This window comes from Vicugna pacos, chromosome 31 (assembly GCF_048564905.1).
Source record: "Vicugna pacos chromosome 31, VicPac4, whole genome shotgun sequence".
Taxonomy (NCBI): domain Eukaryota; kingdom Metazoa; phylum Chordata; class Mammalia; order Artiodactyla; family Camelidae; genus Vicugna; species Vicugna pacos.
The window spans coordinates 9,362,845-9,386,399 of record NC_133017.1 but is presented as its reverse complement, the minus strand read 5'-3'; the positions used below and the strand labels follow the sequence as shown (position 1 = coordinate 9,386,399).

The following is a 23,555-nucleotide window of genomic DNA, read 5'->3' as shown; positions in this document are numbered from 1 at the left end:
GCCCAGGAGTTTGCAGACGAAGGAGTGTGTAGGGACAGATGCGAGCAGGCCCTGGAGTGTGCAGCGCCAGGAGTGTGCTGGTCCATGAGAGGGTCGGCCGAAGTGGGGGCTGGCCCAGGATAGGGCATGGCCAGGGGTGTGTAGGTCAAGACTGTGCTTGCCCAGGATTATACAGTCCCAGGAGTGAGCATGTACAGGAGTGTGCAGGCCCAGGAGTGTAGAAGCCCAGGTTTGTGCAGGCCCAGGTGTGCGCAGGTCCAGGAGCATGCAGGCCCAGGTGTGTGCAGTCCCAGGAGAGTGCAGGCCCTGGAGAGGACAGGCCCTCGAATGTGCAGGCCCAGGAGTGTGCAGGCCAAGCAGTGAGCACCCCCAGGAGTGTGTAGGCCCAGGAGTGTACAGGCCCAGGAGTGTGCAGCCCCAGGCGTGTGCAGACTCCGGAGTGTGCAGACACAGGGGTGTGCAGGCCCAGGACTGTACAGGTTAGGGCTGTGCAGGCCTAGCAGTGTCCAGGCCCAGGAGTGTGCAAAATCAGGAGTATACAGGGCCAGGTGTGTTCAGGCTCAAGATTGTGCATGTCCTGGAGTGTGCAGGCCCATGAGTGTGCAATCCAGGAGTGTGCGGGCCCAGGAGTGTGCAAGCCAGGGCCAGAGAAGGCCCATACCAGGGAAGGCCCAGGAGTGTACATATCCAGGGGTGTGCAGGCCCATGAGTGTGCAGGCCCAGAGTGTGCACTCGAGGGATTGTGCGGGCCCAGGAGAGGGCAGGCCCAGCAGTGTGCAGGCCCAGGAGTGTGCAGACACAGGAGGGATCAGTCACAGGAGTGTGCAGATCCAGGAGTATACAGGCCCAGGTGTGTGCAGGCCCAACCTTGTGCAGGCCCAGGAATGTGCAGACAGAGGAGTGTGCAGGCCAAGGAGGGTGCAGGCCCAGGCCAGGGCAGGCCTAAGAGGGTACAGAACCTGGAGTGTGCAGGCCCAGGAGTATGCATGCCCAGGGCTGTGAGTCCCAGCAGTGTTCAGGCCCAGGAGTGTGCAGAATCAGGAGTATACAGGCCCAGGTGTGTTCAGGCTCAAGATTGTGCCTGTCCTGGAGTGTGCAGGCCCATGAGTGTGCAATCAAGGAGTGTGCGGGTCCAGTAGTGTGCAAGCCCAGGCCAGAGAAGGCCCATGCCAGGGAAGGCCCAGGAGTGTACAGATCCAGGATTGTGCTGGCCCAGGAGTGTGCATGCGCAGGACTGTGCACGCACAAGAGGGAGCAGGCCGAGGAGGGTGCAGTCCCAGGTGTGTGCAGGCACAAGTGGGAGCAGGCCCAGTAGTGTGAAGGCCCAAGAATGTGCAGGTCCTGGAGAGGGCCGGCTGAATAGGGGGCAGGCCCAGGAGAGGGAAGGCCCAGGAGTTTGCAGGCTCTGGAATGTGCACACGAGGATTTGTGCGGACCCAGGAGAGGGCAGGCCCAGGAGTGAGCAGACAGAGGAGTGTACAGGCCCAGGAGTGTGCAGGACCAGGAGTGTGCAGACACTGGAGTGTGCAGAGACAGGAGTGTGCAGGCCCAGGAGTGTGCCGGCACAGGTGGGAACAGGGCTAGGAGTGTGCAGGCATAGATGGGAGCAGGCCCAGGAGTGTACAAGCCCAGGTTTATGCAGGTCCAAGTGTGCGCAGGTCCAGGAGTATGAAGGCCCAGGTGTCTGCTGTCCCAGGAGTGTGCAGGTCCTGAAGTTTGCAGGCCCAGGAGTGTACAAGCCCAGGTTCACGCAGGCCCGAGTGTTCGCAGGTCCAGGATTATGAAGGCCCAGGTGTCTGCTGTCCCAGGAGTGTGCAGGTCCTGAAGATTGCAGGCCCAGGAGTGTGCAGACAAAGGTGTGTGCAGGCCAAGGAGGGTGTAGGTCCTGGAGTGTACAGGCCCAGGAGTGTGCAGGCCAAGGTGTGTGCAGACTCCGCAGTGTGCAGAGACAGGATTGTGCAGGCCCAAGATTGTACAGGCCTTGGGCTGTGCAGCCCAGCAGTGTTCAGGCCCAGGAGTGTGCAAAATCAGGATTATACAGGCCCAGGTGTGTTCAGGCTAAATATTGTGCATGTCTTGGAGTGTGCAGGCCTATGAGTGTGCAATCCAGGTGTGTGCGGGCCCAACAGTGTGCAAGCCTAGGCCAGAGAAGGCCCATGCAGGGAAGGCCCAGGAATGTACAGATCCAGGAGTGTGCAGGCCCAGGAGTGTGCATGCCCAGGAGTGTGCAGGCACAGGAGGGAGCAGGCCGAGGAGTGTGCAGTGCCAGGTGTGTGCAGGCACAAGTGGGAGCAGGCCCAGTAGTGTGAAGGCCCAAGAATGTGCAAGTCCTGGAGAGGGCCGGCCGAATAGGGGGCAGGCCCAGGAGAGGGAAGGCCCAGGAGTTTGCAGGCTCTGGAATGTGCACACGAGGATTTGTGCGGACCCAGGAGAGGGCAGGCCCAGGAGTGGGCAGACAGAGGAGTGTACAGGCCCAGGAGTGTGCAGGACCAGGAGTGTGCAGACACTGGAGTGTGCAGAGACAGGAGTGTGCAGGCCCAGGAGTGTGCCGGCACAGGTGTGAACAGGGCTAGGATTGTGCAGGCATAGATGGGAGCAGGCCCAGTATTGTACAAGCCCAGGTTTATGCAGGACCAAGTGTGCGCAGGTCCAGGAGTATGAAGGCCCAGGTGTCTGCTGTCCCAGGAGTGTGCTGGTCCTGAAGTTTGCAGGCCCAGGAGTGTACAAGCCCAGGTTCATGCAGGCCCGAGTGTTCGCAGGTCCAGGAGTATGAAGGCCCAGGTGTCTGCTGTCCCAGGAGTGTGCAGGTCCTGAAGATTGCAGGCCCAGGAGTGTGCAGACAAAGGTGTGTGCAGGCCAAGGAGGGTGTAGGTCCTGGAGTGTGCAGGCCAAGGCGTGTGCAGACTCCGCAGTGTGCAGAGACAGGATTGTGCAGGCCCAAGATTGTACAGGCCTTGGGCTGTGCAGCCCAGCAGTGTTCAGGCCCAGGAGTGTGCAAAATCAGGATTATACAGGCCCAGGTGTGTTCAGGCTAAACATTGTGCATGTCTTGGAGTGTGCAGGCCTATGAGTGTGCAATCCAGGTGTGGGCGGGCCCAACACTGTGCAAGACTAGGCCAGAGAAGGCCCATGCAGGGAAGGCCCAGGAGTGTACAGATCCAGGAGTGTGCAGGCCCAGGAGTGTGCATGCCCAGGAGTGTGCAGGCACAGGAGGGAGCAGGCCGAGGAGTGTGCAGTGCCAGGTGTGTGCAGGCACAAGTGGGAGCAGGCCCAGTAGTGTGAAGGCCCAAGAATGTGCAGGTCCTGGAGAGGGCCGGCCGAATAGGGGGCAGGCCCAGGAGAGGGAAGGCCCAGGAGTTTGCAGGCTCTGGAATGTGCACACGAGGATTTGTGCGGACCCAGGAGAGGGCAGGCCCAGGAGTGAGCAGACAGAGGAGTGTACAGGCCCAGGAGTGTGCAGGACCAGGAGTGTGCAGACACTGGAGTGTGCAGAGACAGGAGTGTGCAGGCCCAGGAGTGTGCCGGCACAGGTGGGAACAGGGCTAGGAGTGTGCAGGCATAGATGGGAGCAGGCCCAGGAGTGTACAAGCCCAGGTTTATGCAGGTCCAAGTGTACGCACATCCAGGAGTATGAAGGCCCAGGTGTCTGCTGTCCCAGGAGTGTGCAGGTCCTGAAGTTTGCAGGCCCAGGAGTGTGCTGACACAGTAGGGATCAGTCACAGGAGTGTGCAGGTCCAGGAGTGTGCCGGCCCAGGTGTGTGCAGGCCCAACATTGTGCAGTCCCAGGAGTGTGCAGGCCCAGGCCATGGCAGGCCCAGGAGGGTACAGACCCTGGAGTGTGCAGACCCAGGAGTATGCATGCCCAGGGCTGTGAGGCCCAGCATTTTTCAGGCCCTGGAGTGTACAGAATCAGGTGTATACAAGCCAAGGTGTGTTAATGCCCAAGATTGTGCAGGTCCTGTTGTGTGCAGACCCATGAGTGTGCAGTTCGAGCAGTGTGCAGGCCCAGTAGTGTTCAGGCCCAGGAGTGTGCAAAATCAGGAGTATACAGGTCCAGGTGTGTTCAGACTCAAGATTGTACATGTCCTGGAGTGTGCAGGCCCATGAGTGTGCAATCCAGGAGTGTGCAGGCCCAGTAGTGTGCAAGCCAGGGCCAGAGAAGGCCCATGCCAGGGAAGGCCCAGGAGTGTACAGATCCAGGAGTGTGCAGGCCCAGGAGTGTGCATGCCCAGGAGTGTCCAGAGGAGGAGTTTGAGGCCGTGGTGGGATGTACTTCACAGGCATAAATAGCGTAAAGAGCATAAAACTACATGATAGTGATGGTCGGACAGCATGGGAATGCACTTAATGTTCCTGAAATGCACAATTTAAAAGGGAAAAAAATCTGTATTTTATTAAAGGAGGTGGAAAATTGAAAAATATAGGATGCCATAAATGATGTAAAACAAATAACCTAAACTAAAGAAAAACAAAACAAAAGCAAATTCAGGGGTAGGGAAGTCAACTTCGGGTAGGGGAGGGGATTTATGGTGGGATTTTGGAGAAGGTGTAGGAGGGTGCAGAGGGGCACAGCCCTAGTGGGTGATGATGCCTAAAATGGTTCTCCACTGCCCAGCGGCCCAGGTGCAGGTGCAGGAACTGCAGGCTTCTCAGGAGCAGCAAGATCAGCAGGAGCAGCAGGCTCTTCAGGAGTGGCAAGATCAGCAGGAGCTGCAGGCTCTTCAGGAGTGGCAAGATCAGCAGGAGCTGCAGGCTCTTCAGGAGTGGCAAGATCAGCAGGAGCGGCAGGCTCTTCAGGAGCTGCAGGCTCTTCAGGATCGGCTAGATCAGCAGGAACGGCAGGTTCTTCAGGAGCGGCTAGATCAGCAGGAATGGCGGGCTCTTCAGGAGTGTCTAGATCAGCAGGAACGGCAGGCGCTTCAGGAGCGGCGGGCTCTTCAGGAATGGCAGGCTCTTCAGGAGCCGTGGGCTCTTCAGGAGCGGCTAGATCAGCAGGAGCGGCAGGCTCTTCAGGAGAGGCAGGCTCTTCAGGAGCGGCTAGATCAGCAGGAGCGGCAGGCTCTTCAGGAGCAGCTAGATCAGGAGGAATGGCAGGCTCTTCATATGCAGTTGGAGCAGCAGGATCTTCATGTTCAGCAGGAGCAGCTGGAGGGAGTTCGCGTTCTCCTGCTGGACCCTGGTGGTCCTGTTTTTGTTCTCTGGCGTCTTCCCCTGCCCCTGCCTGCTCTGGACCTGTAACTGTTGGATGTGGAGAGAGCTTTAAGTCTAGTGGTTGTGCTCAGGCACAACCTGGAAAAAGGTACCCACATGGCTCCCTTTCCACGTGCCTTTTCAAGGACAGAAATCTTCCCAGAGCTTTGCAGACAGCTCCCACCGAGCAAGTGCCCACAGGCACTTGTTCTGTGACTGAATTCTTCCAGACAGGTGGTCTGAGGCCCGTCTTTGTTCTGGTCCCAACAGCAGACTTTGGGAATGCCTCCCTGTGTGGCCCAGCCCTCCGCCCTCCCTCACCTACACACCCGCACCGGCCCTGCCCTTCTCACCTTTGGGCTGTGCTTCGGGGGGCTCCTGGCCCTCTACCTGAATCCCCGGGTGGTGGGCCCGGTGCTCCAGGTCAGAGCCGGGGGTGCTGAGCTGCCCCTCAGCCCTGGGCAAGATCCTGGGGAGAGACCTGGGCGACGTCTGGGCAGGAGGCCGTGGTGGTGGGGAGCCCTTCATACCCAGACTCTTCCGGAGCCTGTGCTGGCCTTCCACAGTGTGGCACACCAGCCCCTCACTTGGGGAGCTGGCATGAGTGTCCTGGTTCCCCGGATCCTGCGGTGTCTGGCTCTGCAATGACAGTGACCGGCAGCCGGCCCGGCCCGCAGGTCTCAGAGCCCTGCCTGGCCAGGACCACTCCTGCTTCTGCCCCACTCGACCGTCTGCTGCCTGATCAGACTGGGACCTTGGTCATCTCAGTCACCCGGGAGGCAAGAGACACACCCTAGGGCATGGGCGCCACCTCGGGCAGCAGGGCCCTGCCCCGGTTCTCCACATCCCAGCCAGCCCGCTTGGACCCAGGTTGGTGACGTGATCGGCCCCCCAGGCCTCTGACCCTTCCTCAGCCTGCTCTTGCTTGAGGCAGGACCCCCCCAACATGACTGCCCCACCGCCACCAGTCAGGAAGGGGCTGTGGGGCCACCCGGGTGGGGTCTGAGTGGTGGCCTGGCCTGGGCGGGCCTGCCCTGGGCCTCCCTGTGTTACCTTTCGGTCCCTCTGGCCAAAAGGCCAGAGGCGCCTGGGGTGAGACCCGACCCACTGTCGGCACTGTTGGCAAAGGCCGTTGCTGCGGGCTTTCCGGGGGCCGCGACCTCGGGATCTTGGGATGCAACAAAACATGTCTGAGCTGAGCTGAGTTCACCAGCCAAGTAGGTTGAGAAGTGTCCTTCTCTACACAGCGGGTGCCTGGTGACCTGGGTCCCAAGTTCTGTTGGGCTCTGTTGCCAGGGAAGTGAGGTCACTTCCTGGGGTCCCCTTCCCCAAGCTTCCTCCTTACACAAAGCTCCCCAAGGGCCTCTCTGGGCTGCTGATGGCTCACTTCCCACCCCATGCCATGTCCACCCAGTGACACCAACACGGCCCCTCCTATAGCCCTGGGGAGGCCTGGATGCAGCCAGGGTCACAGCTCTGATGACACAGCTGGCTTCAGACCCAGCTCCCCCGCCAGCAGTGCTGTCACCCTGGACAAGCCACCTGCTTCTCAGGGTCTCCCCAATCCCCCATCGGCGCAGTGGGGATCATTCTGGACCCGGCTTCCTAGGAGAGCCATCATGTCTCTAGAACCACAAACACCTACTGCACCTGTCACCTCTGCGGGCTGGCATCACAGGGAGCTCATGCACAGACTCAGCAAAGGAAGGGCCCCACAGAGGGCTGGTGTGCAGGCCAAGGAGTGTGCAGGCCCAGGACTGTGCAGACGAGGCATTGTGTGGGCCCAGGAGAGGGCAGGCCTAGGAGTGTGCAGGGACAGAAGTGTGCAGGCCCAGGAGTGTGCAGGGCCAGTAGTGTTCAGGCCCCGGAGAGTGCAGGAAAGGTGAGGGCCATCACAGGAGAGGGCAGGGCCAAATGGGGCAGGCCAAGGAGTGTGCAGGACAAGGAGTTTGTAGGCCGAGGAGTATGCGGTCACAGGAGTGAGCAGGCCCAGGTGTGTGCAGTCCTTGGAGTGTGCAGGCCCAGGAGAGGGCATGCCCTGGAATGTGCAGGCCCAGGAGTGTGTAGGTACAGGAGGGAGCAGGCCCAGGAGTTTGCAGACGAAGGAGTGTGTAGGGACAGATGCGAGCAGGCCCTGGAGTGTGCAGCGCCAGGAGTGTGCTGGTCCATGAGAGGGTCGGCCGAAGTGGGGGCTGGCCCGGGATAGGGCATGGCCAGGGGTGTGTAGGTCAAGACTGTGCTTGCCCAGGATTATACAGTCCCAGGAGTGAGCATGTACAGGAGTGTGCAGGCCCAGGAGTGTAGAAGCCCAGGTTTGTGCAGGCCCAGGTGTGCGCAGGTCCAGGAGCATGCAGGCCCAGGTGTGTGCAGTCCCAGGAGAGTGCAGGCCCTGGAGAGGACAGGCCCTCGAATGTGCAGGCCCAGGAGTGTGCAGGCCAAGCAGTGAGCACCCCCAGGAGTGTGTAGGCCCAGGAGTGTACAGGCCCAGGAGTGTGCAGCCCCAGGCGTGTGCAGACTCCGGAGTGTGCAGACACAGGGGTGTGCAGGCCCAGGACTGTACAGGTTAGGGCTGTGCAGGCCTAGCAGTGTCCAGGCCCAGGAGTGTGCAAAATCAGGAGTATACAGGCCCAGGTGTGTTCAGGCTCAAGATTGTGCATGTCCTGGAGTGTGCAGGCCCATGAGTGTGCAATCCAGGAGTGTGCGGGCCCAGTAGTGTGCAAGCCAGGGCCAGAGAAGGCCCATACCAGGGAAGGCCCAGGAGTGTACATATCCAGGGGTGTGCAGGCCCATGAGTGTGCAGGCCCAGAGTGTGCACTCGAGGGATTGTGCGGGCCCAGGAGAGGGCAGGCCCAGCAGTGTGCAGGCCCAGGAGTGTGCAGACACAGGAGGGATCAGTCACAGGAGTGTGCAGATCCAGGAGTATACAGGCCCAGGTGTGTGCAGGCCCAACCTTGTGCAGGCCCAGGAATGTGCAGACAGAGGAGTGTGCAGGCCAAGGAGGGTGCAGGCCCAGGCCAGGGCAGGCCTAAGAGGGTACAGACCCTGGAGTGTGCAGGCCCAGGAGTATGCATGCCCAGGGCTGTGAGTCCCAGCAGTGTTCAGGCCCAGGAGTGTGCAGAATCAGGAGTATACAGGCCCAGGTGTGTTCAGGCTCAAGATTGTGCCTGTCCTGGAGTGTGCAGGCCCATGAGTGTGCAATCAAGGAGTGTGCGGGTCCAGTAGTGTGCAAGCCCAGGCCAGAGAAGGCCCATGCCAGGGAAGGCCCAGGAGTGTACAGATCCAGGATTGTGCTGGCCCAGGAGTGTGCATGCGCAGGACTGTGCACGCACAAGAGGGAGCAGGCCGAGGAGGGTGCAGTCCCAGGTGTGTGCAGGCACAAGTGGGAGCAGGCCCAGTAGTGTGAAGGCCCAAGAATGTGCAGGTCCTGGAGAGGGCCGGCCGAATAGGGGGCAGGCCCAGGAGAGGGAAGGCCCAGGAGTTTGCAGGCTCTGGAATGTGCACACGAGGATTTGTGCGGACCCAGGAGAGGGCAGGCCCAGGAGTGAGCAGACAGAGGAGTGTACAGGCCCAGGAGTGTGCAGGACCAGGAGTGTGCAGACACTGGAGTGTGCAGAGACAGGAGTGTGCAGGCCCAGGAGTGTGCCGGCACAGGTGGGAACAGGGCTAGGAGTGTGCAGGCATAGATAGGAGCAGGCCCAGGAGTGTACAAGCCCAGGTTTATGCAGGTCCAAGTGTGCGCAGGTCCAGGAGTATGAAGGCCCAGGTGTCTGCTGTCCCAGGAGTGTGCAGGTCCTGAAGTTTGCAGGCCCAGGAGTGTACAAGCCCAGGTTCACGCAGACCCGAGTGTTCGCAGGTCCAGGAGTATGAAGGCCCAGGTGTCTGCTGTCCCAGGAGTGTGCAGGTCCTGAAGATTGCAGGCCCAGGAGTGTGCAGACAAAGGTGTGTGCAGGCCAAGGAGGGTGTAGGTCCTGGAGTGTACAGGCCCAGGAGTGTGCAGGCCAAGGTGTGTGCAGACTCCGCAGTGTGCAGAGACAGGATTGTGCAGGCCCAAGATTGTACAGGCCTTGGGCTGTGCAGCCCAGCAGTGTTCAGGCCCAGGAGTGTGCAAAATCAGGATTATACAGGCCCAGGTGTGTTCAGGCTAAACATTGTGCATGTCTTGGAGTGTGCAGGCCTATGAGTGTGCAATCCAGGTGTGGGCGGGCCCAAGAGTGTGCAAGCCAAGGCCAGAGAAGGCCCATGCACGGAAGGCCCAGGAGTGTACAGATCCAGGAGTGTGCAGGCCAAGGAGTGTGCATGCCCAGGAGTGTGCAGGCACAGGAGGGAGCAGGCCGAGGAGTGTGCAGTGCCAGGTGTGTGCAGGCACAAGTGGGAGCAGGCCCAGTAGTGTACAAGCCCAGGTTTATGCAGGTCCAAGTGTGCGCAGGTCCAGGAGTGTGAAGGCCTAGGTGTCTGCTGTCCCAGGAGTGTGCAGGTCCTGAAGTTTACAGGCCCAGGAGTGTACAAGCCCAGGTTCATGCAGGCCCGAGTGTTCGCAGGTCCAGGAGTATGAAGGCCCAGGTGTCTGCTGTCCCAGAAATGTGCAGGTCCTGAAGATTGCAGGCCCAGGAGTGTGCAGACAAAGGTGTGTGCAGGCCAAGGAGGGTGTAGGTCCTGGAGTGTACAGGCCCAGGAGTGTGCAGGCCAAGGCATGTGCAGACTCCGCAGTGTGCAGAGACAGGATTGTGCAGGCCCAAGATTGTACAGGCCTTGGGCTGTGCAGCCCAGCAGTGTTCAGGCCCAGGAGTGTGCAAAATCAGGATTATACAGGCCCAGGTGTGTTCAGGCTAAACATTGTGCATGTCTTGGAGTGTGCAGGCCTATGAGTGTGCAATCCAGGTGTGTGCGGGCCCAACAGTGTGCAAGCCTAGGCCAGAGAAGGCCCATGCAGGGAAGGCCCAGGAGTGTACAGATCCAGGAGTGTGCAGGCCCAGGAGTGTGCATGCCCAGGAGTGTGCAGGCACAGGAGGGAGCAGGCCGAGGAGTGTGCAGTGCCAGGTGTGTGCAGGCACAAGTGGGAGCAGGCCCAGTAGTGTGAAGGCCCAAGAATGTGCAGGTCCTGGAGAGGGCCGGCCGAATAGGGGGCAGGCCCAGGAGAGGGAAGGCCCAGGAGTTTGCAGGCTCTGGAATGTGCACACGAGGATTTGTGCGGACCCAGGAGAGGGCAGGCCCAGGAGTGAGCAGACAGAGGAGTGTACAGGCCCAGGAGTGTGCAGGACCAGGAGTGTGCAGACACTGGAGTGTGCAGAGACAGGAGTGTGCAGGCCCAGGAGTGTGCCGGCACAGGTGGGAACAGGGCTAGGAGTGTGCAGGCATAGATGGGAGCAGGCCCAGGAGTGTACAAGCCCAGGTTTATGCAGGTCCAAGTGTGCGCAGGTCCAGGAGTATGAAGGCCCAGGTGTCTGCTGTCCCAGGAGTGTGCAGGTCCTGAAGTTTGCAGGCCCAGGAGTGTACAAGCCCAGGTTCATGCAGGCCCGAGTGTTCGCAGGTCCAGGAGTATGAAGGCCCAGGTGTCTGCTGTCCCAGGAGTGTGCAGGTCCTGAAGATTGCAGGCCCAGGAGTGTACAAGCCCAGGTTCATGCAGGCCCGAGTGTTCGCAGGTCCAGGAGTATGAAGGCCCAGGTGTCTGCTGTCCCAGGAGTGTGCAGGTCCTGAAGATTGCAGGCCCAGGAGTGTGCAGACAAAGGTGTGTGCAGGCCAAGGAGGGTGTAGGTCCTGGAGTGTACAGGCCCAGGAGTGTGCAGGCCAAGGTGTGTGCAGACTCCGCAGTGTGCAGAGACAGGATTGTGCAGGCCCAAGATTGTACAGGCCTTGGGCTGTGCAGCCCAGCAGTGTTCAGGCCCAGGAGTGTGCAAAATCAGGATTATACAGGCCCAGGTGTGTTCAGGCTAAACATTGTGCATGTCTTGGAGTGTGCAGGCCTATGAGTGTTCAATCCAGGTGTGTGGGGGCCCAACAGTGTGCAAGCCTAGGCCAGAGAAGGCCCATGCAGGGAAGGCCCAGGAGTGTACAGATCCAGGAGTGTGCAGGCCCAGGAGTGTGCATGCCCAGGACTGTGCAGGCACGGGAGGGAGCAGGCCGAGGAGTGTGCAGTGCCAGGTGTGTGCAGGCACAAGTGGGAGCAGGCCCAGTAGTGTGAAGGCCCAAGAATGTGCAGGTCCTGGAGAGGGCCGGCCGAATAGGGGGCAGGCCCAGGAGAGGGAAGGCCCAGGAGTTTGCAGGCTCTGGAATGTGCACACGAGGATTTGTGCGGACCCAGGAGAGGGCAGGCCCAGGAGTGAGCAGACAGAGGAGTGTACAGGCCCAGGAGTGTGCAGGACCAGGAATGTGCAGACACTGGAGTGTGCAGAGACAGGAGTGTGCAGGCCCAGGAGTGTGCCGGCACAGGTGGGAACAGGGCTAGGAGTGTGCAGGCATAGATGGGAGCAGGCCCAGGAGTGTACAAGCCCAGGTTTATGCAGGTCCAAGTGTGCGCAGGTCCAGGAGTGTGAAGGCCCAGGTGTCTGCTGTCCCAGGAGTGTGCAGGTCCTGAAGTTTGCAGGCCCAGGAGTGTGCTGACACAGTAGGGATCAGTCACAGGAGTGTACAGGTCCAGGAGTGTGCCAGCCCAGGTGTGTGCAGGCCCAACATTGTGCAGTTCCAGGAGTGTGCAGGCCCAGGTATGTGCAGGCCCAGGCCATGGCAGGCCCAGGAGGGTACAGACCCTGGAGTGTGCAGACCCAGGAGTATGCATGCCCAGGGCTGTGAGGCCCAGCATTTTTCAGGCCCTGGAGTGTACAGAATCAGGTGTATACAGGCCAAGGTGTGTTAATGCCCAAGATTGTGCAGGTCCTGTTGTGTGCAGACCCATGAGTGTGCAGTTCGAGCAGTGTGCAGGCCCAGTAGTGTTCAGGCCCAGGAGTGTGCAAAATCAGGAGTATACAGGTCCAGGTGTGTTCAGGCTCAAGATTGTGCATGTCCTGGAGTGTGCAGGCCCATGAGTGTGCAATCCAGGAGTGTGCAGGCCCAGTAGTGTGCAAGCCAGGGCCAGAGAAGGCCCATGCCAGGGAAGGCCCAGGAGTGTACAGATCCAGGAGTGTGCAGGCCCAGGAGTGTGCATGCCCAGGAGTGTCCAGAGGAGGGGTTTGAGGCCGTGGTGGGATGTACTTCACAGGCATAAATAGCGTGAAGAGCATAAAACTACATGATAGTGATGGTCGGACAGCATGGGAATGCACTTAATGTTCCTGAAATGCACAATTTAAAAGGGAAAAAAATCTGTATTTTATTAAAGGAGGTGGAAAATTGAAAAATATAGGATGCCATAAATGATGTAAAACAAATAACCTAAACTAAAGAAAAACAAAACAAAAGCAAATTCAGGGGTAGGGAAGTCAACTTCGGGTAGGGGAGGGGATTTATGGTGGGATTTTGGAGAAGGTGTAGGAGGGTGCAGAGGGGCACAGCCCTAGTGGGTGATGATGCCTAAAATGGTTCTCCACTGCCCAGCGGCCCAGGTGCAGGTGCAGGAACTGCAGGCTTCTCAGGAGCAGCAAGATCAGCAGGAGCAGCAGGCTCTTCAGGAGTGGCAAGATCAGCAGGAGCTGCAGGCTCTTCAGGATCGGCTAGATCAGCAGGAACGGCAGGTTCTTCAGGAGCGGCTAGATCAGCAGGAATGGCGGGCTCTTCAGGAGTGTCTAGATCAGCAGGAACGGCAGGCGCTTCAGGAGCGGCGGGCTCTTCAGGAATGGCAGGCTCTTCAGGAGCCGTGGGCTCTTCAGGAGCGGCTAGATCAGCAGGAGAGGCAGGCTCTTCAGGAGAGGCAGGCTCTTCAGGAGCGGCTAGATCAGCAGGAGCGGCAGGCTCTTCAGGAGCGGCGGGCTCTTCAGGATCGGCTAGATCAGCAGGAACGGCGGGCTCTTCAGGAGCAGCTAGATCAGCAGGAATGGCAGGCTCTTCATATGCAGTTGGAGCAGCAGGATCTTCATGTTCAGCAGGAGCAGCTGGAGGGAGTTCGCGTTCTCCTGCTGGACCCTGGTGGTCCTGTTTTTGTTCTCTGGCGTCTTCCCCTGCCCCTGCCTGCTCTGGACCTGTAACTGTTGGATGTGGAGAGAGCTTTAAGTCTAGTGGTTGTGCTCAGGCACAACCTGGAAAAAGGTACCCACATGGCTCCCTTTCCACGTGCCTTTTCAAGGACAGAAATCTTCCCAGAGCTTTGCAGACAGCTCCCACCGAGCAAGTGCCCACAGGCACTTGTTCTGTGACCGAATTCTTCCAGACAGGTGGTCTGAGGCCCGTCTTTGTTCTGGTCCCAACAGCAGACTTTGGGAATGCCTCCCTGTGTGGCCCAGCCCTCCGCCCTCCCTCACCTACACACCCGCACCGGCCCTGCCCTTCTCACCTTTGGGCTGTGCTTCGGGGGGCTCCTGGCCCTCTACCTGAATCCCCGGGTGGTGGGCCCGGTGCTCCAGGTCAGAGCCGGGGGTGCTGAGCTGCCCCTCAGCCCTGGGCAAGATCCTGGGGAGAGACCTGGGCGACGTCTGGGCAGGAGGCCGTGGTGGTGGGGAGCCCTTCATACCCAGACTCTTCCGGAGCCTGTGCTGGCCTTCCACAGTGTGGCACACCAGCCCCTCACTTGGGGAGCTGGCATGAGTGTCCTGGTTCCCCGGATCCTGCGGTGTCTGGCTCTGCAATGACAGTGACCGGCAGCCGGCTCGGCCCGCAGGTCTCAGAGCCCTGCCTGGCCAGGACCACTCCTGCTTCTGCCCCACTCGACCGTCTGCTGCCTGATCAGACTGGGACCTTGGTCATCTCAGTCACCCGGGAGGCAAGAGACACACCCTAGGGCATGGGCGCCACCTCGGGCAGCAGGGCCCTGCCCCGGTTCTCCACATCCCAGCCAGCCCGCTTGGACCCAGGTTGGTGACGTGATCGGCCCCCCAGGCCTCTGACCCTTCCTCAGCCTGCTCTTGCTTGAGGCAGGACCCCCCCAACATGACTGCCCCACCGCCACCAGTCAGGAAGGGGCTGTGGGGCCACCCGGGTGGGGTCTGAGTGGTGGCCTGGCCTGGGCGGGCCTGCCCTGGGCCTCCCTGTGTTACCTTTCGGTCCCTCTGGCCAAAAGGCCAGAGGCGCCTGGGGTGAGACCCGACCCACTGTCGGCACTGTTGGCAAAGGCCGTTGCTGCGGGCTTTCCGGGGGCCGCGACCTCGGGATCTTGGGATGCAACAAAACATGTCTGAGCTGAGCTGAGTTCACCAGCCAAGTAGGTTGAGAAGTGTCCTTCTCTACACAGCGGGTGCCTGGTGACCTGGGTCCCAAGTTCTGTTGGGCTCTGTTGCCAGGGAAGTGAGGTCACTTCCTGGGGTCCCCTTCCCCAAGCTTCCTCCTTACACAAAGCTCCCCAAGGGCCTCTCTGGGCTGCTGATGGCTCACTTCCCACCCCATGCCATGTCCACCCAGTGACACCAACACGGCCCCTCCTATAGCCCTGGGGAGGCCTGGATGCAGCCAGGGTCACAGCTCTGATGACACAGCTGGCTTCAGACCCAGCTCCCCCGCCAGCAGTGCTGTCACCCTGGACAAGCCACCTGCTTCTCAGGGTCTCCCCAATCCCCCATCGGCGCAGTGGGGATCATTCTGGACCCGGCTTCCTAGGAAAGCCATCATGTCTCTAGAACCACAAACACCTACTGCACCTGTCACCTCTGCGGGCTGGCATCACAGGGAGCTCATGCACAGACTCAGCAAAGGAAGGGCCCCACAGAGGGCTGGTGTGCAGGCCAAGGAGTGTGCAGGCCCAGGACTGTGCAGACGAGGCATTGTGTGGGCCCAGGAGAGGGCAGGCCTAGGAGTGTGCAGGGACAGAAGTGTGCAGGCCCAGGAGTGTGCAGGGCCAGTAGTGTTCAGGCCCCGGAGAGTGCAGGAAAGGTGAGGGCCATCACAGGAGAGGGCAGGGCCAAATGGGGCAGGCCAAGGAGTGTGCAGGACAAGGAGTTTGTAGGCCGAGGAGTATGCGGTCACAGGAGTGAGCAGGCCCATGTGTGTGCAGTCCTTGGAGTGTGCAGGCCCAGGAGAGGGCATGCCCTGGAATGTGCAGGCCCAGGAGTGTGTAGGTACAGGAGGGAGCAGGCCCAGGAGTTTGCAGACGAAGGAGTGTGTAGGGACAGATGCGAGCAGGCCCTGGAGTGTGCAGCGCCAGGAGTGTGCTGGTCCATGAGAGGGTCGGCCGAAGTGGGGGCTGGCCCGGGATAGGGCATGGCCAGGGGTGTGTAGGTCAAGACTGTGCTTGCCCAGGATTATACAGTCCCAGGAGTGAGCATGTACAGGAGTGTGCAGGCCCAGGAGTGTAGAAGCCCAGGTTTGTGCAGGCCCAGGTGTGCACAGGTCCAGGAGCATGCAGGCCCAGGTGTGTGCAGTCCCAGGAGAGTGCAGGCCCTGGAGAGGACAGGCCCTCGAATGTGCAGGCCCAGGAGTGTGCAGGCCAAGCAGTGAGCACCCCCAGGAGTGTGTAGGCCCAGGAGTGTACAGGCCCAGGAGTGTGCAGCCCCAGGCGTGTGCAGACTCCGGAGTGTGCAGACACAGGGGTGTGCAGGCCCAGGACTGTACAGGTTAGGGCTGTGCAGGCCTAGCAGTGTCCAGGCCCAGGAGTGTGCAAAATCAGGAGTATACAGGCCCAGGTGTGTTCAGGCTCAAGATTGTGCATGTCCTGGAGTGTGCAGGCCCATGAGTGTGCAATCCAGGAGTGTGCGGGCCCAGTAGTGTGCAAGCCAGGGCCAGAGAAGGCCCATACCAGGGAAGGCCCAGGAGTGTACATATCCAGGGGTGTGCAGGCCCATGAGTGTGCAGGCCCAGAGTGTGCACTCGAGGGATTGTGCGGGCCCAGGAGAGGGCAGGCCCAGCAGTGTGCAGGCCCAGGAGTGTGCAGACACAGGAGGGATCAGTCACAGGAGTGTGCAGATCCAGGAGTATACAGGCCCAGGTGTGTGCAGGCCCAACCTTGTGCAGGCCCAGGAATGTGCAGACAGAGGAGTGTGCAGGCCAAGGAGGGTGCAGGCCCAGGCCAGGGCAGGCCTAAGAGGGTACAGACCCTGGAGTGTGCAGGCCCAGGAGTATGCATGCCCAGGGCTGTGAGTCCCAGCAGTGTTCAGGCCCAGGAGTGTGCAGAATCAGGAGTATACAGGCCCAGGTGTGTTCAGGCTCAAGATTGTGCCTGTCCTGGAGTGTGCAGGCCCATGAGTGTGCAATCAAGGAGTGTGCGGGTCCAGTAGTGTGCAAGCCCAGGCCAGAGAAGGCCCATGCCAGGGAAGGCCCAGGAGTGTACAGATCCAGGATTGTGCTGGCCCAGGAGTGTGCATGCGCAGGACTGTGCACGCACAAGAGGGAGCAGGCCGAGGAGGGTGCAGTCCCAGGTGTGTGCAGGCACAAGTGGGAGCAGGCCCAGTAGTGTGAAGGCCCAAGAATGTGCAGGTCCTGGAGAGGGCCGGCCGAATAGGGGGCAGGCCCAGGAGAGGGAAGGCCCAGGAGTTTGCAGGCTCTGGAATGTGCACACGAGGATTTGTGCGGACCCAGGAGAGGGCAGGCCCAGGAGTGAGCAGACAGAGGAGTGTACAGGCCCAGGAGTGTGCAGGACCAGGAGTGTGCAGACACTGGAGTGTGCAGAGACAGGAGTGTGCAGGCCCAGGAGTGTGCCGGCACAGGTGGGAACAGGGCTAGGAGTGTGCAGGCATAGATGGGAGCAGGCCCAGGAGTGTACAAGCCCAGGTTTATGCAGGTCCAAGTGTGCGCAGGTCCAGGAGTATGAAGGCCCAGGTGTCTGCTGTCTCAGGAGTGTGCAGGTCCTGAAGTTTGCAGGCCCAGGAGTGTACAAGCCCAGGTTCACGCAGGCCCGAGTGTTCGCAGGTCCAGGAGTATGAAGGCCCAGGTGTCTGCTGTCCCAGGAGTGTGCAGGTCCTGAAGATTGCAGGCCCAGGAGTGTGCAGACAAAGGTGTGTGCAGGCCAAGGAGGGTGTAGGTCCTGGAGTGTACAGGCCCAGGAGTGTGCAGGCCAAGGTGTGTGCAGACTCCGCAGTGTGCAGAGACAGGATTGTGCAGGCCCAAGATTGTACAGGCCTTGGGCTGTGCAGCCCAGCAGTGTTCAGGCCCAGGAGTGTGCAAAATCAGGATTATACAGGCCCAGGTGTGTTCAGGCTAAACATTGTGCATGTCTTGGAGTGTGCAGGCCTATGAGTGTGCAATCCAGGTGTGTGCGGGCCCAACAGTGTGCAAGCCTAGGCCAGAGAAGGCCCATGCACGGAAGGCCCAGGAGTGTACAGATCCAGGAGTGTGCAGGCCCAGGAGTGTGCATGCCCAGGAGTGTGCAGGCACAGGAGGGAGCAGGCCGAGGAGTGTGCAGTGCCAGGTGTGTGCAGGCACAAGTGGGAGCAGGCCCAGTAGTGTGAAGGCCCAAGAATGTGCAGGTCCTGGAGAGGGCCGGCCGAATAGGGGGCAGGCCCAGGAGAGGGAAGGCCCAGGAGTTTGCAGGCTCTGGAATGTGCACACGAGGATTAGTGCGGACCCAGGAGAGGGCAGGCCCAGGAGTGGGCAGACAGAGGAGTGTACAGGCCCAGGAGTGTTCAGGACCAGGAGTGTGCAGACACTGGAGTGTGCAGAGACAGGAGTGTGCAGGCCCAGGAGTGTGCCGGCACAGGTGGGAACAGGGCTAGGATTGTGCAGGCATAGATGGGAGCAGGCCCAGGAGTGTACAAGCCCAGGTTTATGCAGGACCAAGTGTGCGCAGGTCCAGGAGTGTGAAGGCCCAGGTGTCTGCTGTCCCAGGAGTGTGCAGGTCCTTAAGTTTGCAGGCCCAGGAGTGTACAAGCCCAGGTTCATGCAGGCCCGAGTGTTCACAGGTCCAGGAGTATGAAGGCCCAGGTGTCTGCTGTCCCAGGAGTGTGCAGGTCCTGAAGATTGCAGGCCCAGGAGTGTGCAGACAAAGGTGTGTGCAGGCCAAGGAGGGTGTAGGTCCTGGAGTGTGCAGGCCAAGGCGTGTGCAGACTCCGCAGTGTGCAGAGACAGGATTGTGCAGGCCCAAGATTGTACAGGCCTTGGGCTGTGCAGCCCAGCAGTGTTCAGGCCCAGGAGTGTGCAAAATCAGGATTATACAGGCCCAGGTGTGTTCAGGCTAAACATTGTGCATGTCTTGGAGTGTGCAGGCCTATGAGTGTGCAATCCAAGTGTGGGCGGGCCCAACAGTGTGCAAGCCTAGGCCAGAGAAGGCCCATGCAGGGAAGGCCCAGGAGTGTACAGATCCAGGAGTGTGCAGGCCCAGGAGTGTGCATGCCCAGGAGTGTGCAGGCACAGGAGGGAGCAGGCCGAGGAGTGTGCAGTGCCAGGTGTGTGCAGGCACAAGTGGGAGCAGGCCCAGTAGTGTGAAGGCCCAAGAATGTGCAGGTCCTGGAGAGGGCCGGCCGAATAGGGGGCAGGCCCAGGAGAGGGAAGGCCCAGGAGTTTGCAGGCTCTGGAATGTGCACACGCGGATTTGTGCGGACCCAGAAGAGGGCAGGCCCAGGAGTGAGCAGACAGAGGAGTGTACAGGCCCAGGAGTGTGCAGACACTGGAGTGTGCAGAGACAGGAGTGTGCATGCCCAGGAGTGTGCCGGCACAGGTGGGAACAGGGCTAGGATTGTGCAGGCATAGATGGGAGCAGGCCCAGGAGTGTACAAGCCCAGGTTTATGCAGGACCAAGTGTGCGCAGGTCCAGGAGTGTGAAGGCCCAGGTCTCTGCTGTCCCAGGAGTGTGCAGGTCCTGAAGTTTGCAGGCCCAGGAGTGTACAAGCCCAGGTTCATGCAGGCCCGAGTGTTCTCAGGTCCAGGAGTATGAAGGCCCAGGTGTCTGCTGTCCCAGGAGTGTGCAGGTCCTGAAGATTGCAGGCCCAGGAGTGTGCAGACAAAGGTGTGTGCAGGCCAGGGAGGGTGTAAGTCCTGGAGTCTACAGGCCGAGGAGTGTGCAGGCCCAGGTGTGTGCATGCACAAGTGGGAGCAGGCCCAGTAGTGTGAAGGCCCAAGGATGTACAGGTCCAGGAGAGGGCCGGCCGAATTTGGGGCAGGCCCAGGAGAGGGAAGTCCCAGGAGTGTGCAGGACCTGGAGTGTGCAGACACAGGAGGGATCAGTCACAGGTGTGTGCAGGTCCAGGGGTATACAGGCCCAGGTGTGTGCAGGCCCAACATTTTGTAGGTCCAGGAGAGGGCAGGCCCAGGAGTGTGCAGACAGTGGAGTGTGCAGGAAAAGGAATACGCAGGCCCAGGCCAGGGCAGGCCCAGGAGTGTACAGGCCCATGTGTGTGCAGGCCCTGGAGTTTGCAGGCCAAGGAGTGTGCAGGCCCAGGAGTGTGCAGACAGAGGAGTGCACAGGACAAGGAAGGTGCAGGCCAAGGAATGTGCAGACCCTGGAGAGGACAATCCCTGGAATGTGCAGGCCCAGGAGTGTGCAGACCAAGCAGTGTGCACCCCCAGGAGTGTGCAGGGCAAGGAGTGTGCAGGCCCAGGAGTGTGCAGGCACAAGTGGGAGCAGCCCCAGTAGTGTGCAGACCCAGGAGTGTGCAGGCCTTGGAGTGTGCAGGCCCAGGAGGGTGCAAGCCCAGTCCAGGGCAGGTCCAGGAGTGTACAGGCCCAGGAGTGTGCAGACACCGGAGTGTGCAGAGACAGGAGTGTGCGGCCCACGGCTGTGCATACCCAGCAGTGTGCAGGCCCAGGAGTGTTCAGTCCCTGTAGTGTCTGGAACCAGGGGACGTCAGGCCCCAGAGTGTGCAGGCCCAAGAAAGGGCAGGCCCAAGGGTGTTCAGGCGCAGGAATGGGGAGTCCCATGACCATACCCACCAAGCAGAGGGCAGGCCCAGGCGTGTACATGCCTAGGAGTGTGCCGGCACAGGAGGGAGTACGCTCAGGAGTGTGCAGGCCAAGGAGTGTGCAGACCGGAGTGTTCAGAGACAGGAGAGTGCAGGCCCAGTATTGTACAGGCCTAGGGCTGTGTATTTCAATCCGTGTGTAGCCCCAGGAGTGTGCCGGCACAGATGGGAACAAGCCTAGCTGTGCACAGGCATAAGTGGTAACAGGCCCAGGAGTGTACAAGCCCAGGTTCATGCAGGCCGAGGTGTGCGCAGGTCCAGGAGTGTGTAGGCCCAGGTGTGTGCTGTCCCAGGAGTGTGCGGGCCTAGGAGAACACAGGCTCTGGAGTGTGCAGGCCCAGGAGTGTGGAGGTCCATGAGAGGGCCGGGCGAATTGGAGGCAGGCCCAGGAGAGGGAAGGCCCATGAGTGTGCAGGCCCTGAGTGTGCACTCGAGGGATTGTGCGGTCCCAGGAGAGGGCAGGCCCTGGGTGGTGCAGGCCCAGGAGTGTGTAGGTACAGGAGGGAGGAGGCCCAGGAGTTTGCAGGCAAGGAGTGTGTAAGGATAGATGCGTACAGGCCCTGGAGTGTGCAGGTAAACTAGACATGGCTGATACATGGACAGTGAGTGCAAAGTTAGAAAGCCTCTGGGTTTTCCCTCTTTAGGGAGGGAGAGGGAGGCTCAGCATAGGTCCTTGAGCTTCCGCGAGAAAAGTGGCTCTCAGTCCAGGTCGGCTGCGGGCGCCTCTGGGGTTGTCACACCTGAGGGGCCCTCTGTGGACGGGTCCTGTGTTCTTGGCACTGACGTGGATTTTCCTCCTCCTCTTCCCCAAGGGGCGGTAGAGGCTCGGGGGGCAGCTTCCAGCCGATCACGGCCATCCTGCTGCCCTCATGCACGCTGGCCCTGCACGCCCGGCAGCTGGACGTCAGGCTGCAGCTGGACTACGTCTCCGCCTCGCAGGTAAGAGGAGCCCCGCTGCTTCCCTGGGGGCCGGCAAGGGGGTCCCTCGGGAGGGGTTTCGGTTGGGGGCTCCTGGCTAGACGCCGCAGCCTTGTGAGTGGCACCGTTGGGGTGAAGGAGGCTGGTGCCAGGGACAGGGCAGGCCCAAGAGTGTGCAGGCCCAGGAGTGTGCATGCCCAGGAGTGTGCAGGCATAGGAGGGAGCAGGCCCAGTAGTGTGCAGGCCAAGTAGAGTGCAGGCCCTGAAGTTTGCAGGCCCAGCTGTGTGCAGACAGAGGAGTGTGCAGGCCAAGGAGGGTGCAGGCCCAGGGGTGTACAGGCCCAGGAGTGTGCAGGCCCAGGCGTGTGCAGACTCCGGAGTGTGCAGAGACAGGAGTGTGCAGGCCCAGAATTGTACAGGCCTAGGGCTGTGCAGGCCCAGCAGTGTTCAGGCCCAGGAGTGTGCAAAATCAGGAGTACACAGGCCCAGGTGTGTTCAGGCTCAAGATTGTGCATGTCCTGGAGTGTGCAGGCCCATGAGTGTGCAATCCAGGAGTGTGCAGGCCCAGTAGTGTGCAAGCCAGGGCCAGAGAAGGCCCATGCCAGGGAAGGCCCAGGAGTGTACAGATCCAGGATTGTGTAGGCCCAGGAGTGTGCATGCCCAGGAGTGTCCAGATGAGGGGTTTGAGGCCGTGGTGGGATGTACTTCACGGGCATAAATAGCGTAAAGAGCATAAAACTACATGATAGTGATGGTCGGACAGCATGGGAATGCACTTAATGTTCCTGAAATGCACAATTTAAAAGGGAAAAAAATCTGTATTTTATTAAAGGAAGTGGAAAATGGAAAAATACAGGATGCCATAAATGATGTAAAACAAATAAACTAAACTAAAGAAAAACAAAACAAAAGCAAATTCAGGGGTAGGGAAGTCAACTTCGGGTAGGGGAGGGGATTTATGGTGGGATTTTGGAGAAGGTGTAGGAGGGTGCAGAGGGGGCAGAGCCCTAGGGGGTGATGATGCCTGAAATGGTTCTCCACTGCCCAGCGGCCCAGGTGCAGGTGCAGGAACTGCAGGCTTCTCAGGAGCAGCAAGATCAGCAGGAGCGGCAGGCTCTTCAGGAGTGGCAAGATCAGCAGGAGCGGCAGGCTCTTCAGGAGCGGCGGGCTCTTCAGGAATGGCAGGCTCTTCAGGAGCTGCGGGCTCTTCAGGAGCGACTAGATGAGCAGGAATGGCAGGCTCTTCAGGAGCTGCAGGCTCTTCAGTAATGGCAGGCTCTTCAGGAGCTGCAGGCTCCTCAGGAGCGGCTAGATCAGCAAGAATGGCGGGCTCTTCAGGAGCGGCTAGATCAGCAGGAATGGCGGGCTCTTCAGGAGCAGCTAGATCAGCAGGAATGGCGGGCTCTTCAGGAGCAGCTAGATCAGCAGGAGCGTCAGGCTCTTCAGGATCGGTGGGCTCTTCAGGAGCGGCAGGCTCTTCAGGAGTGGCAAGATCAGCAGGAGCTGCAGGCTCTTCAGGATCGGCTAGATCAGCAGGAACGGCAGGTTCTTCAGGAGCGGCTAGATCAGCAGGAATGGCGGGCTCTTCAGGAGTGTCTAGATCAGCAGGAACGGCAGGCGCTTCAGGAGCGGCGGGCTCTTCAGGAATGGCAGGCTCTTCAGGAGCCGTGGGCTCTTCAGGAGCGGCTAGATCAGCAGGAGAGGCAGGCTCTTCAGGAGAGGCAGGCTCTTCAGGAGCGGCTAGATCAGCAGGAGCGGCAGGCTCTTCAGGAGCGGCGGGCTCTTCAGGATCGGCTAGATCAGCAGGAACAGCGGGCTCTTCAGGAGCAGCTAGATCAGCAGGAATGGCAGGCTCTTCATATGCAGTTGGAGCAGCAGGATCTTCATGTTCAGCAGGAGCAGCTGGAGGGAGTTCGCGTTCTCCTGCTGGACCCTGGTGGTCCTGTTTTTGTTCTCTGGCGTCTTCCCCTGCCCCTGCCTGCTCTGGACCTGTAACTGTTGGATGTGGAGAGAGCTTTAAGTCTAGTGGTTGTGCTCAGGCACAACCTGGAAAAAGGTACCCACATGGCTCCCTTTCCACGTGCCTTTTCAAGGACAGAAATCTTCCCAGAGCTTTGCAGACAGCTCCCACCGAGCAAGTGCCCACAGGCACTTGTTCTGTGACCGAATTCTTCCAGACAGGTGGTCTGAGGCCCGTCTTTGTTCTGGTCCCAACAGCAGACTTTGGGAATGCCTCCCTGTGTGGCCCAGCCCTCCGCCCTCCCTCACCTACACACCCGCACCGGCCCTGCCCTTCTCACCTTTGGGCTGTGCTTCGGGGGGCTCCTGGCCCTCTACCTGAATCCCCGGGTGGTGGGCCCGGTGCTCCAGGTCAGAGCCGGGGGTGCTGAGCTGCCCCTCAGCCCTGGGCAAGATCCTGGGGAGAGACCTGGGCGACGTCTGGGCAGGAGGCCGTGGTGGTGGGGAGCCCTTCATACCCAGACTCTTCCGGAGCCTGTGCTGGCCTTCCACAGTGTGGCACACCAGCCCCTCACTTGGGGAGCT

The 23,555-nt window shown here is 60.2% G+C and overlaps 1 protein-coding gene across 1 annotated transcript; it reads left to right on the top strand.

Moving 5' to 3' along the window:
- Nucleotides 1-5,726: 5,726 nt before the first annotated feature.
- Nucleotides 5,727-22,809, top strand: LOC140690594 (uncharacterized). Its single transcript, XM_072952461.1, has 4 exons — nt 5,727-6,060; nt 12,718-13,034; nt 22,521-22,768; nt 22,800-22,809. Exons 1-4 carry the CDS (start codon nt 5,991-5,993, stop codon nt 22,807-22,809), a joined length of 645 nt encoding a protein of 214 aa, XP_072808562.1. The 5' UTR covers nt 5,727-5,990.
- The last annotated feature ends 746 nt before the right edge of the window (nt 22,810-23,555 follow it).

Bases quoted from the DNA above. Each gene is read 5' to 3' on its own strand.
- LOC140690594 (XM_072952461.1), top strand. From the start codon at position 5,991: ATGGGCGCCACCTCGGGCAGCAGGGCCCTGCCCCGGTTCTCCACATCC. The intron at 6,061-12,717 runs GTTGGTGACGTG...TCCACTGCCCAG, and splicing joins GCCAGCCCGCTTGGACCCAG to CGGCCCAGGTGCAGGTGCAG. The intron at 13,035-22,520 runs GCTCTTCAGGAG...CAGGAGCTGCAG, and splicing joins AGGCTCTTCAGGAGAGGCAG to GCTCTTCAGGATCGGCTAGA.